Source organism: Lepisosteus oculatus, chromosome 7 (genome assembly GCF_040954835.1).
Source record: "Lepisosteus oculatus isolate fLepOcu1 chromosome 7, fLepOcu1.hap2, whole genome shotgun sequence".
Lineage (NCBI taxonomy): Eukaryota > Metazoa > Chordata > Actinopteri > Semionotiformes > Lepisosteidae > Lepisosteus > Lepisosteus oculatus.
In genome coordinates this window covers 2,149,142-2,163,716 of record NC_090702.1, presented here as the reverse complement: position 1 = coordinate 2,163,716, position 14,575 = coordinate 2,149,142, and the positions used below count along the sequence as shown (strand labels likewise).

The following is a 14,575-nucleotide window of genomic DNA, read 5'->3' as shown; positions in this document are numbered from 1 at the left end:
CTTTATCATATTGCTCTGCATTTGTATTTCATTATTCAGGGCGATGATCAATTATTTATGCCATCTGTGTAAAATACAACTATTTATTCAGAATATTGTATTCAAATTCAGAGTGAAGTACAATGTCAACAAATTCCGTTTTTAGAAACTTGAATACTAACAAAATTATCCATACTTAATCTCTATAAACATACAATAGCGTGTTTATCCAGTAGATACATCACTCCATATCATCATATCCCTTGCAAAATAACTGCCTGACCGTTGCGATTAAAAATAGATTATACCTTAAGATCACATCACATCACATCGCTTGCAGTGAGCGCTTGACCGTTGAGATTAAAAATATATTATATCTTAATATCACAATGTTTCAATTAACCACTTATCCAGTTCAGGGTAAGGGTGGCCCAGAGCCTATCCCAGGATCCATTGGGTGAAACGCAGGACACACACACACACACACACACACACACACACACACACACACACACACACACACACACACCGGAGCGAATTTTCCCACAAGCCAGTTCACCTCCCAGCATGTGTCTGGACTGCAGCAGGAAACAGGAGCACCCGGAGGGAAACCCCACACGGACACGGGGAGAACATGCAAACTCCACACAGACAGCACCTTAGTCTGTAATCGGGAATGTAATGTATGTAGAGTTGCTCGCTGGATCTATTTCCTTTGGTGAATGTATACCTCCTTGGAGGCTATATTATATGTGAAGTGTAATTGGGGTGGAGTGGTGGCTCTGTGGCTCAGGATCTGTGCCTGTGGCTAGGAGGTTGCTGGTTCAAATCCCGCAGCCGGCAGAGGACTCCTACTCTGTTGGGCTCCTGAGTAAGGGCCTTAAGCTCCAGGGGCACCATACAATGGCCAACCCTGCGCTCTGACCCCCAGCTTCTCTCCCTGTCTGTGTGTCTCATGGAGAGCAAACTGGGGTCTGAGAAAAGACTAATTCCTAACACAATAAATTGTAAAGGGTTAATAAAGTGATATTATTATAATTGGAAAGACGTTCCGGGCAGTCCAGTAAATGAAAAGAGCAACCTGCAACATAGTCCTCACCTTCCGGTAGTTTGTGTTATAGCACATACTGTACACGATAGTGAATGCTCAGTGTTGTCTGCAATGTGGACTGTTCTCAGTGAGCTGATCTAATGGATGATGTGGCACATTGCGCTGATGTGCACTTGGGATAAAGAGGCAAGGGTGTTGTGCAAGGCTGTGGTTACCACTCACATGGGCAGAAGCACAGACACGCTAGCATATCTTACCGTCCTTCCAACTGCAGGTTTGAGTAGACTGCTTCTTCATTATTCAGATTAGCCCTTAAAATGGCTCGAACGAGGGTGGCGTGATAGCACAGGGGGTCAGCATTGCTGCCTTGCAACGCTGGGGCCCTGGGTTCAATTCTGGACCTGGGGTGCTGTCTGGGTGGAGTTTGCATGTTGTTCCTGTGGGTTTCCTCCACACAGTTCAAAGACATGCTGGTGGGAGAACTGGCTTCTGGCAAAGTTAGCCCAGGCGTTGAGTGTGCCTGTCTGGAAACCCACTAATCCCACTAGTCTGGAAACAGGGAGAACACGCAAACTCCATGCAGACAGCACCCCAGGTCCGGAACTGAGCCCAGAGCCCCAGCACCGTGGAGCAGCAATGCTGACTGCTGGGCCACTGGCATTTGCTGTAATGTGGTGATAGAAATTGTGTTCAATATACCAGATGAAGCCTTGCTTACACTAGCTGTGGACTCTTCCACGGGAGTTCCCCTGCTTTCTGTTTTCAGCGTGAAGTTAAACTGGACTCGCTGTACTCAGTTTTGGTTTTCCAGGAGACTCTGAGTCAGTCTGTAGAGCACTGCTGTGTCACGGGTGTGCACTCCAGTCCGGGGTGGGCTTCACTGAAGGTCCCTGGATCGGTCTCTGGGGCTCTGAGAGACCACAGTGCTCATTTTTCGGCTGATTTCGGAGAAACGGCCCGTTTTCTCCCAGGTCCAGGTCAGGCCGCCTGGATTTAACCTTTTACAGTTTGTCGGTGAAGCCGTCTGCCCGAGTGCACCAGAACGTGCCTGCTCCTGGGAGATTTTGTTTTTAGTCGTTCAAAAACACAATCAAAGAGTAAGATCAACCTAACAGGGGGCATTAACTCCAATAGGAAATGGCCTTGCCTCACCCGCGACACAGCAGTAACACAGAGACCGATGCAGAGTGAGGAATGAGCGCAGTTTAACTTCACACAGGACAATGAGGAAGAAGAGTCCACAGCCAGTGCTTAAGTAAGGCTTCGTCTAGCATGTTGTACACAATTTCTATCATCCCATTACAGCAAATGCAGGCGGCCCAGTGGCACAGTGGCCAGCACTGCTGCCCCGCAGTGCTGGGGCGCTGGGTTCGATTCCTGGGGTGCTGTCTGGGTGGAGTCTGCATGTTCTCCCCTGGTTGGCGTGGGCTTCCTCCCGCAGTCCAGAGACATTATGGAGGGAGAATTGGCTTCTGGGAGAATTGGCCCGTGTGTGTGTGTGTGTGTGTGTGTGTGTGTGTGTGTGTGTGTGTGTGTGTGTGTGTGTGTGTGTGTGTGTGTGTGTCCTGTGATGGACTGGCCCTGCTATGAGTGTGTGTGTGTGTCCTGTGATGGACTGGCCCTGGTGTGAGTGTGTGTGTGTGTCCTGTGATGGACTGGCCCTGGTGTGAGTGTGTGTGTGTGTCCTGTGATGGACTGGCCCTGGTGTGAGTGTGTGTGTGTGTCCTGTGATGGACTGGCCCTGGTGTGAGTGTGTGTGTGTGTCCTGTGATGGACTGGACCTGGTGTGAGTGTGTGTGTCCTGTGATGGACTGGACCTGGTGTGAGTGTGTGTATCTGTGTGTGTCCTGTGATGGACTGGCCCTTGTGTGAGTGTGTGTATCTGTGTGTGTCCTGTGATGGACTGGCCCTGGTGTGAGTGTGTGTATCTGTGTGTGTCCTGTGATAGACTGGCCCTGGTGTGAGTGTGTGTGTGTGTGTGTCCTGTGATGGACTGGCCCTGGTGTGAGTGTGTGTATCTGTGTGTGTCCTGTGATGGACTGGCCCTGGTGTGAGTGTGTGTGTGTGTCCTGTGATGGACTGGCCCTGGTGTGAGTGTGTGTATCTGTGTGTGTCCTGTGATGGACTGGCCCTGGTGTGAGTGTGTGTGTGTGTCCTGTGATGGACTGGCCCTGGTGTGAGTGTGTGTATCTGTGTGTGTCCTGTGATGGACTGGCCCTGGTGTGAGTGTGTGTGTGTGTGTCCTGTGATGGACTGGCCCTGGTGTGAGTGTGTGTATCTGTGTGTGTCCTGTGATGGACTGGCCCTGGTGTGAGTGTGTGTGTCCTGTGATGGACTGGACCTGGTGTGAGTGTGTGTCCTGTGATGGACTGGCCCTGGTGTGAGTGTGTGTGTCCTGTGATGGACTGGCCCTGGTGTGAGTGTGTGTGTCCTGTGATGGACTGGCCCTGGTGTGAGTGTGTGTCCTGTGATGGACTGGCCCTGGTGTGAGTGTGTGTGTCCTGTGATGGACTGGACCTGGTGTGAGTGTGTGTGTCCTGTGATGGACTGGACCTGGTGTGAGTGTGTGTATCTGTGTGTGTCATGTGATGGACTGGCCCTGGTGTGTGTGTGTGTGTGTGTGTGTGTGTCCTGTGATGGACTGGACCTGGAGTGAGTGTGTGTATCTGTGTGTGTCCTGTGATGGACTGGACCTGGTGTGAGTGTGTGTTTCTGTGTGTGTCATGTGATGGACTGGATCTGGTGTGGGTGTGTGTGTGTCCTGTGATGGACTGGATCTGGTGTGTGTGTGTGTCCTGTGATGGACTGGCTCTGGTGTGTGTGTGTCCTGTGATGGACTGGTGTCCTGTCCAGGGTGTACCCTGCCTTGTGCCAGATGGTTCCTGACCTGGTGACCCTGAATTGGATAAGTGGCTGTTGACACCAATGTGATATTAATATATAATTTTTAATCGGTCAAGCGCTCACTGCAAGCAATGCGATGTGATATGATCTTAAGACATAATCTATTTTCAATCGCAACGGTCGAGCAGTTATTGTGCAAGCGATGTGATGATGTGGAGTGATGTGTCTTCCAGAGAAACACACTGTGTGCTGTATGTTTATAGAGAGAAGGTGATGATAATCTCGTTAGTATTCAAGTTTCTAAAGACATAACTTTTCTACATTGTACTTCACTCTGCATTTGAACACAATGATCTGAATTAATAGTTGTATTTTACACAGATGACATAAATCATTGATCATTGCCCAGAATTACACAACACCAAGACACAGCAACACGGTAAAGCTATCCTTTAGCCTCCTATGTTTGTAATTTTAATAACAGGAGCCACAGATCAAAAACCGGCTTAGGTCTGTGCTCCTTTAAAGCATCCATAGTTCGAATTGCACAAGTTGCACAAGTGCACAAGTTTTATAATTCCAATCCTGACAAGTGTACATACGTAACAATAGATCGTAGGTAACTGAGATAGAAGTGACAAAATTAGATACTACGCTCACCATAACTATTAATATATGAGAGGAATCCTACTCCGTGGGGCCCCTGAGCGAGGCCCTTCACCCCAGCTGCTCCAGGGGTGCTGTATAAATGGCCGACCCTGCGCTCTGACCCCCAGCTTCTCTCCCTGTCTGTGTGTCTCCTGGAGAGCAGGCTGGGGTCTGAGAAAAGACACATTCCTCATGCGAGACACTGTATCTGGCCAATAAAGTGATCTGATCTATGAATATCTTTGATATATATGAATATAAACGTATATCTTCCATTGACAATAAAATAAATACATATTAATTTCAACTTGAGGTGAGATGGATCAGTTTTTCATCCCACTTGGAAGACAAATTCTATGAACATAAGACATCAGCGAGTGAATAATGACACATCTGGAGTTAAACTTTGGAATCTAGACACCACACACACAGAACACTGTACACACACTGCACAGTCACACACAGAGAATGCACACACAGCACACAGTACACACACAAAACACACACAGAACACTGTACACACTCTGCCCAATCACACAAACAGAGAACAGACAGACAACACAGAGACACACATACAGAACAGACTGACACACAACACCAACACACAACAGACAGACACAGAACACGAACACACACAACACAATACAGACAGACACACAACAGGTACACACACATACACATTACAGACACACAACATGAACACACACAAATTCAGAACAGACAGACATTGACATCAACATCGACACACACAGAACAACCAGAAACACAACATGGACACACACAGACAACATGTCAGCCTTTCTCAATCTCCATCCATGGGTTATGCATTCCCTGGGCTTCTATGTCAACGATTAGCATAATAAATACAGTAAAAAGAGTGATTGACCAGCCAGTCACCAAGCCTTTAGCCCAGAGAAGATGCCTTTTATGGAGGTGTTGGGGCTCGATGCAGCTGCATGTAGGTTACTGGGAGCTGCCTCTTCTAAGCAAGTTCCTCATTCCCCACTGTATAAATACAGGGGTTCGAATTAGGGTTGCACAGAGACTCAGGCTGCAGAGAGGCACAGGTGCAGAGAGTCACACAGAAGGTTCTGAGGGCTGAAAAGGTGAGAATTGAATTTGTATCCATTAATGAACTATCCAGTACAGGGTGGCAAGGAACTGCAGCCTATCCCAGCAAGCAACAGGTGCAAGGTGGCAGTAGTAACATTAGCAATAGTATTTCTAGTAGTAGCAGTCCCAGTAGTAGTAGCTGTAGCAGGAGCAGTAGGATAGTATTAGCAGTAGTAGTAATAATAGCAGTAGAAACAGTAGCAGTAGTGAGTGTAGAAGTAGCTGTAGCAGTAGTAGTAACAGCAGTAGTAGCAGTAGCAGTAGCAGTAGCTGTAGCAGTACCAGCAGCAGTAGTAATAGTAGCAGTAGTAACTGTAGAAATAGCTGTAGCAGTAGAAACTGTAGCAGTAGTAACTGTAGCAGTATTTACTGTAGCAGTAGTAGCTGTAGCAGTAGTAACTGTAGCAGTATTTACTGTACCAGTAGTAACTGTAGCAGTATTTACTGTACCAGTAGTAGCTGTAGCAGTAGTAACTATAGCAGTATTTACTGTAGCAGTAGTAGCTGTAGCAGTTGTAACTGTAGCAGTATTTACTGTACCAGTAGTAGCTGTAGCAGTAGTAACTGTAGCAGTATTTACTGTACCAGTAGTAACTGTAGCAGTATTTACTGTACCAGTAGTAGCTGTAGCAGTAGTAACTATAGCAGTATTTACTGTAGCAGTATTTACTGTACCAGTAGTAGCTGTAGCAGTAGTAACTGTAGCAGTATTTACTTTACCAGTAGTAGCTGTAGCAGTAGTAACTGTAGCAGTATTTACTTTACCAGTAGTAGCTGTAGCAGTAGTAACTGTAGCAGTATTTACTGTAGCAGTAGTAGCTGTAGCAGTATTTACTTTACCAGTAGTAGCTGTAGCAGTAGTAACTGTAGCAGTATTTACTTTACCAGTAGTAGCTGTAGCAGTAGTAACTGTAGCAGTATTTACTGTAGCAGTAGTAGCTGTAGCAGTATTTACTTTACCAGTAGTAGCTGTAGCAGTAGTAACTGTAGCAGTATTTACTTTACCAGTAGTAGCTGTAGCAGTAGTAACTGTAGCAGTATTAACTGTACCAGTAGTAACTGTAGCAGTAGTAACTGTAGCAGTATTTACTGTACCAGTAGTAGCTGTAGCAGTAGTAACTATAGCAGTATTTACTGTAGCAGTATTTACTGTAGCAGTTGTAACTGTAGCAGTTGTAACTGTAGCAGTATTTACTGTACCAGTAGTAGCTGTAGCAGTATTTACTGTACCAGTAGTAGGTGTAGCAGTTGTAACTGTAGCAGTAATTACTGTAGCGGTAGTAGCTGTAGCAGTAGTAACTGTAGCAGTATTTACTTTACCAGTAGTAGCTGAAGCAGTAGTAACTGTAGCAGTATTTACTGTACCAGTAGTAGCTGTAGCAGTTGTAACTGTAGCAGTAATTACTGTAGCAGTAGTAGCTGTAGCAGTAGTAACAGTAGCAGTATTTACTGTACCAGTAGTAGCTGTAGCAGTAGTAGCTGTAGCAGTAGTAACAGTAGCAGTATTTACTGTACCAGTAGTAGCTGTAGCAGTAGTAACTGTAGCAGTATTTACTTTACCAGTAGTAACTGTAGCAGTTGTAACTGTAGCAGTATTTACTGTAGCAGTAGTAGCTGTAGCAGTAGTAACAGTAGCAGTAGTGAGTGTAGAAGTAGCTGTAGCAGCAGTAACAGCAGTAACAGCAGTAGAAACAGTAGCAGTAGCAGTAGCAGCAGCACTAGCAGTAGCTGTAGCAGTAGAATAGTATTAGCAGTAGCAGTAGCTGTAGCAGTACCAGCAGCAGTAGTAATAGTAGCAGTAGTAACTGTAGAAATAGCTGTAGCAGTAGAAACTGTAGCAGTAGTAATAGAAAGTAGCAGTAGTAGCTGTAGCAGTAGTAACTGTAGCAGTATTTACTGTACCAGTAGTAGCTGTAGCAGTAGTAACTGTAGCAGTATTTACTTTACCAGTAGTAGCTGTAGCAGTAGTAACTGTAGCAGTATTTACTGTAGCAGTAGTAGCTGTAGCAGTATTTACTTTACCAGTAGTAGCTGTAGCAGTAGTAACTGTAGCAGTATTTACTGTACCAGTAGTAGCTGTAGCAGTAGTAACTGTAGCAGTATTTACTTTACCAGTAGTAGCTGTAGCAGTAGTAACTGTAGCAGTATTTACTTTACCAGTAGTAGCTGTAGCAGTAGTAACTGTAGCAGTATTTACTTTACCAGTAGTAGCTGTAGCAGTAGTAACTGTAGCAGTATTTACTTTACCAGTAGTAGCTGTAGCAGTAGTAACTGTAGCAGTATTTACTTTACCAGTAGTAGCTGTAGCAGTAGTAACTGTAGCAGTATTAACTGTACCAGCAGTAACTGTAGCAGTAGTAACTGTAGCAGTATTTACTGTACCAGTAGTAGCTGTAGCAGTTGTAACTGTAGCAGTATTTACTGTACCAGTAGTAGCTGTAGCAGTAGTAACTGTAGTAGTATTTACTGTACCAGTAGAAGCTGTAGCAGTTGTAACTGTAGCAGTATTTACTTTACCAGTAGTAGCTGTAGCAGTAGTAACTGTAGCAGTAATTACTGTAGCAGTAGTAACTGTAGCAGTATTTACTTTACCAGTAGTAGCTGTAGCAGTAGTAACTGTAGCAGTTATTACTGTAGCAGTAGTAGCTGAAGCAGTATTTACTGTACCAGTAGTAGCTGTAGCAGTAGTAACTGTAGCAGTAATTACTGTAGCAGTAGTAGCTGTAGCAGTAGTAGCTGTAGCAGTAGTAACTGTAGCAGTATTTACTTTACCAGTAGTAGCTGTAGCAGTAGTAACTGTAGCAGTATTTACTTTACCAGTAGTAGCTGTAGCAGTAGTAACTGTAGCAGTAATTACTGTACCAGTAGTAGCTGTAGCAGTAGTAGCTGTAGCAGTAATTACTGTAGCAGTAGTAGCTGTAGCAGTATTTACTGTACCAGTAGTAGCTGTAGCAGTAGTAACTGTAGCAGTATTTACTGTACCAGTAGTAACTGTAGCAGTATTTACTGTACCAGTAGTAGCTGTAGCAGTAGTAACTGTAGCAGTATTTACTGTACCAGTAGTAGCTGTAGCAGTAGTAACTGTAGCAGTAGAAACTGTAGCAGTAGTAGCTGTAGCAGTAGTAACTGTACCAGTAGTAGCTGTAGCAGTTGTAACTGTAGCAGTATTTACTGTACCAGTAGTAGCTGTAGCAGTAGTAACTGTAGCAGTATTTACTGTACCAGTAGTAGCTGTAGCAGTAGTAACTGTAGCAGTATTTACTGTACCAGTAGTAGCTGTAGCAGTTGTAACTGTAGCAGTTGTAACTGTAGCAGTATTTACTGTACCAGTAGTAGCTGTAGCAGTAGTAACTGTAGCAGTATTTACTGTAGCAGTATTTACTGTAGCAGTAGTAGCTGTAGCAGTAGTAACTGTAGCAGTATTTACTGTAGCAGTAGTAGCTGTAGCAGTAGTAACTGTAGCAGTATTTACTGTACCAGTAGTAGCTGTAGCAGTAGTAACTGTAGCAGTATTTACTGTACCAGTAGTAGCTGAAGCAGTAGTAACTGTAGCAGTAATTACTGTACCAGTAGTAGCTGTAGCAGTAGTAACTGTAGCAGTAATTACTGTACCAGTAGTAGCTGTAGCAGTAGTAACTGTACCAGTAGTAACTGTACCAGTAGTAGCTGTAGCAGTAGTAACTGTAGCAGTATTATCGGCAGGCTCCACGGCCGAAACGTTGTGTTCTCTTTCTTCTTTTTTTCAGCATGGAATAAACCTATTACTTGTCTCTTTGTCCGCTCTTGCAGGACAGACTCTTCGGGATGAAGTGGGTGTTCCTCCTGAGTCTTGCTGGGGTTGTGCAGGTGCTGTCTGCCCCAGCAGAGACAGGTAAGGCCACACCTGCAGGGTTTTAATTTTCGGTTGCTTGAACGTACTGTACGTCCCTTGGCCGTGCGCTGAATAAACTCCGAGCAGGGGCAATGGGCCCAGATCACCTCATGGGAAAAGGTAACCAAATGAAAAGGCTCGAGAAACAGGAGGCTTTCGTCAGCTGACTCACAGCGCTGGGGCCCCGGGTTCGATTCCTGGGATGCTGTCTGTGTGGAGTTTGCATGTTCTTCCTGCGTTCGTGTGGGTGTCCTCCCACTGTGGGAAGACAAACTGGTAGGCTAATTGGTTTCTGGGAGAAGTGGCCCTGGTGTGGGCATGTTACTGGTGTGTGCCCTGCCTCGTGCCTGTTGCTTGCTGGTATCGACCCTGGGCCTCTGCTGGATAGGTGATTATGGAGAGTGGTTTGCGCTGTTACAGACTGGTTTGAACAGAGCACCTCCCTCTGCTGGGAGAGACGTAGGGTGCAGTTCACCCAGGTCCTGCTTTCCGATAATGATCTGTTCTCAGGCTGTGCAGAGGGAGAGTTCTGTCGCTGCCCCATCCACGGCTTCACCCACTGGCTCAGGATCGGGAATAAATGCTTCAGCTACCATGGGCACCCTGTGAATTTCTTCCAGGCTGAGGTAAGGCATCTCCACGAGAAGCAATGAAATCCAGCGCCTGGCTGATCGGATTGAATGGATCCGGATTGCCCCCAGGGGAATCCGTCTCACATCAGAGAGCGCACAAACATGCAACACCTACACCAATAACGCAACACACCAACGGTGCAATACCATGATACAAAGCAACATTCGCTCAGCCAGAACTCTACCAGGACCGTCAGGGTTAGGAAGCAGACAAAAAGCTCAGAACAAGTTTAAAAACAATGCTAAGATTAAACTGCAAACACTTTTCCATTTTCTATTGTTCAAGAATTGAATGATATCAGATGTATGGGCTCTCCTGGCCTTTTATTCAGGGGATCAGGTACAGAACCTCCCGAATTCCAGTCTCACACTTCTGCCTCCCTGCTCCCTGGGCTGAACCGGACTCCCCCAGGCTTCCTCTCCCCGGCACCCCTGACCCCCAACTTCACTGTCACAGCTGTCTCCCTGGCTCATTCCTCCCAAGAGGGGAGTGTGAGATCTCTTCCTCTCCTGCGCCCCTCTCTCTGACAGAAGCTCATTCCTTTTATTCCTCTTTTCCAATATTCCTTTCTCTCTCTCTCTCCCTCTCACTACTGTTCTCCTGATAAATCGGGCTCTTTTTCTAACGTGCCAGAGGTGTCTTGGAGGGACACGCCTACGATCTGTGCAACCGGTGACAGAATGTGAGGTCTGGACTGTAAGAGCTACTGATTCTGGGGGGAGCACACAGACTCAGAGTCTCTCTTGGTTTTTGATCCTCAGGCCCAGTGCCGGAGATATTCATGCAAAGGCCACCTGGCCTCCATCCACAGCTGTTTCGAGAATCACCAGATCTACAGCCTCATCATCGCAAGGAACTACACGTACCCCAGGACCTGGATCGGGGGGCTACGCCACAACAGGGTGAGCAGATCTATCAATATATAGTATATGTATATTATTATATTATTCTTTTATATGCTAATAGATATTATTATATGGAACGAGTAAAGGTTTATTCCATGCCTAAAAGAGAAGGAAAGAAACACTGTAGACCCTTCTTCCGGTGTCATTAATAATCATCATTTTATTATATGATTTTATGATAATATTATGATATTATTATTTTGAAACTTATACTCTAATTGCCCTCAGGCCCTGTGGTGAGAGGACTGGTGTTCAGAACAGGGGTGAATTTACACACTACAATTCCTGCCTGGGAGGCTTTCTGTAAGAAGGGGAAAGTCAGCACAGGTCAGATACAACCGGGAAGGTTCTGACTCGCAGTCCAGTTTGAGGTCCCTCAACTTTATGAGAGACTCAAAGAGCTTCCTTCCCCATTCCCAGCACCCAGATATCCACCTGACTCCCAGCTGTCGTTCTGTGCTGTACAGCAAGCTAAATGAGGCATCTCTGTGTGTTACTGCTGTAATAACACTGTTCATCACAGGAAGCCCGAACGAGAGCTGTAACAAACGCTTATATTTCAACGGAACCACCAACAGACTGACAGGGTCACAGGGTTTACAGAAGAGCTGAAAGCTGAGAAAGTTGCTAACCAGTGGGCAAGTGGTGTGAGAATCCCTCACAAGCTGGGGGCACTTTTTATTATTACATCTGAGCAAATTTGCAGGCCGTTAAAATTCATTAAATACAGCTCAGGTACAGTATTTATGTTCTCCCACTAACGACCCTCAGTCTACCCTGTAGCTCCTCCAGCCTGTGTCCCTGTGTCTGGCTGTGTGTCTGTTATAATCAGCGCCACCCACCAGGTTAGGATCTCTCTCATGGCTGGCTCCTCCTCCCATGAGTCCCTGGGCCAAGCCAGTAAAGTCGGCACCTGTTCGTCTTGGCCAATTGGAATTTCAGGCGTCTTGAGAGTACTCATTGTGTTTCTACCAATGAACCCTTCATCCAACCTGTAGCTTCTCTAACCCGTGCCAGTGGTGCTGATTCAAGAAACGAGATTGCCGGGTTAACCAGGTATCTTTTGTCAGCGTGCTGGCAGAGGTCAGGAGTTTTGGGGTCTGCCACAAAGCAGGACAGAATTGTATCTGGTTAAGTTACTATAGCAACATATCTTCTTCTCTTAACCTGCTCTGGGGCGGGTTACATTGAACTTTGAGGGGAACAGCTCGACTCACAAACCAATCAGTCCCCCTGCAAATAACAGTGTCAGGGCAGCTGACTGAGCACAGTTATCGGGTTAAATCTTCCCGGATAACTTGAGGAAATCCCGATTTTTTTTTACCCTGATTTGAAAAACAGATCCCCCGGAGTTTTGCGCCCTGATCTGTCACACGCAACACAAGTTGTGTAGTGCAGGTTTTTCTATATAATCGGTTTAATACATGGTGTAATTTTTCCCTAACGCCTACAAATGACTTGCTGAATATTGTCGTCACTTAAGCAGGAAAACAATTTTCTCCTGGGAAGTGTGCAGAAGACTCATGAGTGCTCACAGCTTCTTACAGGGAAATATCAGAGACGTTTGAAAAACACTTTTCTCTTTACTGCAGTGTAACGGTTTTCGATGGACAGATGGCAGCTGCTGGAACTACAATAACTGGTATCCTGGAGAGCCGAACAACCAATTTGGCCGTGAATACTGCACTGAAATAAATTTTGGTGGTAAGTGTGCCTATAGGGCGGTATGAACTAGTGTGAGTCTGTCTGTTTTTATCCTTCTCTGTCTCGGCAGGACAGGAAACTGGCCCTTCACACCTTGAGAGAGTCTCTTTCCCCATCTCTCACCCATGGGGGAGGACGGGGGCAGAGCTCGTGGTCTGAGGGAGAGCAGACTAAGTCTGAGCTGTCTGGTGAAAGGGCAGGGGGGGTGTTGGGGATAAAAGATCTGTTTCAGACAGGAGACTAGTCCCGCAGAAATGAAAACAGACTTAATGTCCAAGTGAGAAAACTGGAAAGTTAGTCTGCCACCTCCAGCCTCCCTTTGAAGATCCAGTTCTACCGTGATTTTGACAAGCGCTCTGCTCCTGATCTTCCTGTCTGAATGGCCGTCTCTCTTTGGGGTTGTGTGCCTGTCTGCGTGTCTGAAACCCTCTCCCTGCTTCTGCCGTGCCTGTGGTGACACACGAGTGTAGCTGGGGAATGACTGAGGTCAGAGGTCAGGGGAGGGCTTATCCTCGATGAAAGCTCGCCCCACACGTCACGAAACACGACCTGCCCACAGCTGGTAACACCTGGGGGTCTGTGTGTAACGAACAGTTCTTCATGCAGGAAAAGGGTCTGGAGACAGGGGGCGTGTCCATACAGTGCAGGTGTCCAGGGGAACAACCCATGTAGGAAATCCAAAAGAGTAATCCGAGACAGGGGATCCATCCAGGGAGTTAAAACACGAACCGGGTCGGAACCGGCGAGGGGAACCAGGAACTAGGAACAGAAAGTTCAAAGCATAACGGAGCCAGACGCAGCAAGACCCCGGGGCTCTCATGATGTGGAAATCAATGAGGAACCAGTTCCGCGTCTGGCTTTTAAGGGGGAACGGGAATAGGGAGCAGGTGTAAACAATGGGAGGGAACGAGGGAGGGCTGGAGCTCCCTTAAGAGGAGGGGTTAGCGATCGTGACACTGTGTGTGCAAACTCGGCATCGTCTGTCTCTTGCAGCGCACCAGAAATGGAACGATATACCGTGCTGCCTTCCTCGTCCCTACGTGTGCGAGATACCCATCTACCGGGAGGGGCAGGAGGAGGAGTGTGGTCGGGAGGAGGAGGAGCGAGGGCGGGAGGAAGAGTGTGGGCGGGAGGAGGAGGAGGGAGGGCAGGAGGAAGAGCGAGAGTGATGGTCCCGGGTCGTGTCCAGTCCAGCCCGCTGACAGTCCCCCTCCTGCACAGCCCCGGTTCCGCGTTTTCCAGCTCACCTGAAGACCCCTCCCCTCTCCCTGCGGCTCCTGATCCCGCTGGTTCCGGTCCGGCACACCCGGCTGCTCCCTGTCTGGCCCAGCTCTGTGCCTGTTCCCGGGGGTCTCGGGGCGAAACGGCCGGAGGGGACTGCGTCCCGCTGGCCGGTGTTGACCGCTGACGGACCTGAGACACAGAGCTGGCCTAGAGGCGGTCAGGGGGTCCCTGGGGGGCTGGACACACTGACTCTCCCCCGCGTCCCCGCTCTCTTCCTCTCCTGCACAGCTGAGCTTTGTCTTCACCCCACAAATAAAGCGCTTTGAAGCATCTCAACGGAGTCCTCTGATTTTTTCGGGTGTATTTGTCTCTCTCTCTGACGGTGGCTATGAGCAGTAGATGGGAACCAGTAAGAATCGGGTTGAGGCAGCCAGGAACAGATGAATTAGACCAGGGACAGCAGCAATTAGCTCTCTCATCCCACATACTGTATCAGGTGTTTCCACAAAATATACGTATATATATAAAATATGTATATGTATATATATAGTGTGTATATATGTATATATAAATATACATAAGTAGATGAGATGAAAAGGAGAG

At 47.0% G+C, this 14,575-nt stretch overlaps 1 protein-coding gene across 1 annotated transcript; it reads left to right on the top strand.

The window, feature by feature from the left end:
* Nucleotides 1-5,525: 5,525 nt before the first annotated feature.
* On the top strand, nt 5,526-14,049 carry LOC107078091 (galactose-specific lectin nattectin-like). Its single transcript, XM_069191943.1, has 6 exons — nt 5,526-5,628; nt 9,425-9,506; nt 10,017-10,132; nt 10,901-11,041; nt 12,637-12,748; nt 13,742-14,049. The coding sequence occupies exons 2-6, from the start codon at nt 9,440-9,442 to the stop codon at nt 13,915-13,917; spliced, it is 612 nt and encodes a 203-aa protein (XP_069048044.1). The 5' UTR covers nt 5,526-5,628; nt 9,425-9,439; the 3' UTR covers nt 13,918-14,049.
* The last annotated feature ends 526 nt before the right edge of the window (nt 14,050-14,575 follow it).

What these genes read in the sequence shown, in the direction of transcription:
- LOC107078091 (XM_069191943.1), top strand. Translation starts at nt 9,440, where the DNA reads ATGAAGTGGGTGTTCCTCCTGAGTCTTGCTGGGGTTGTGCAGGTGCTG. An exon ending in GTCTGCCCCAGCAGAGACAG is followed by an intron (nt 9,507 to 10,016) that starts GTAAGGCCACAC and finishes ATCTGTTCTCAG; the next exon opens with GCTGTGCAGAGGGAGAGTTC. An exon ending in GGGGGCTACGCCACAACAGG is followed by an intron (nt 11,042 to 12,636) that starts GTGAGCAGATCT and finishes TCTTTACTGCAG; the next exon opens with TGTAACGGTTTTCGATGGAC.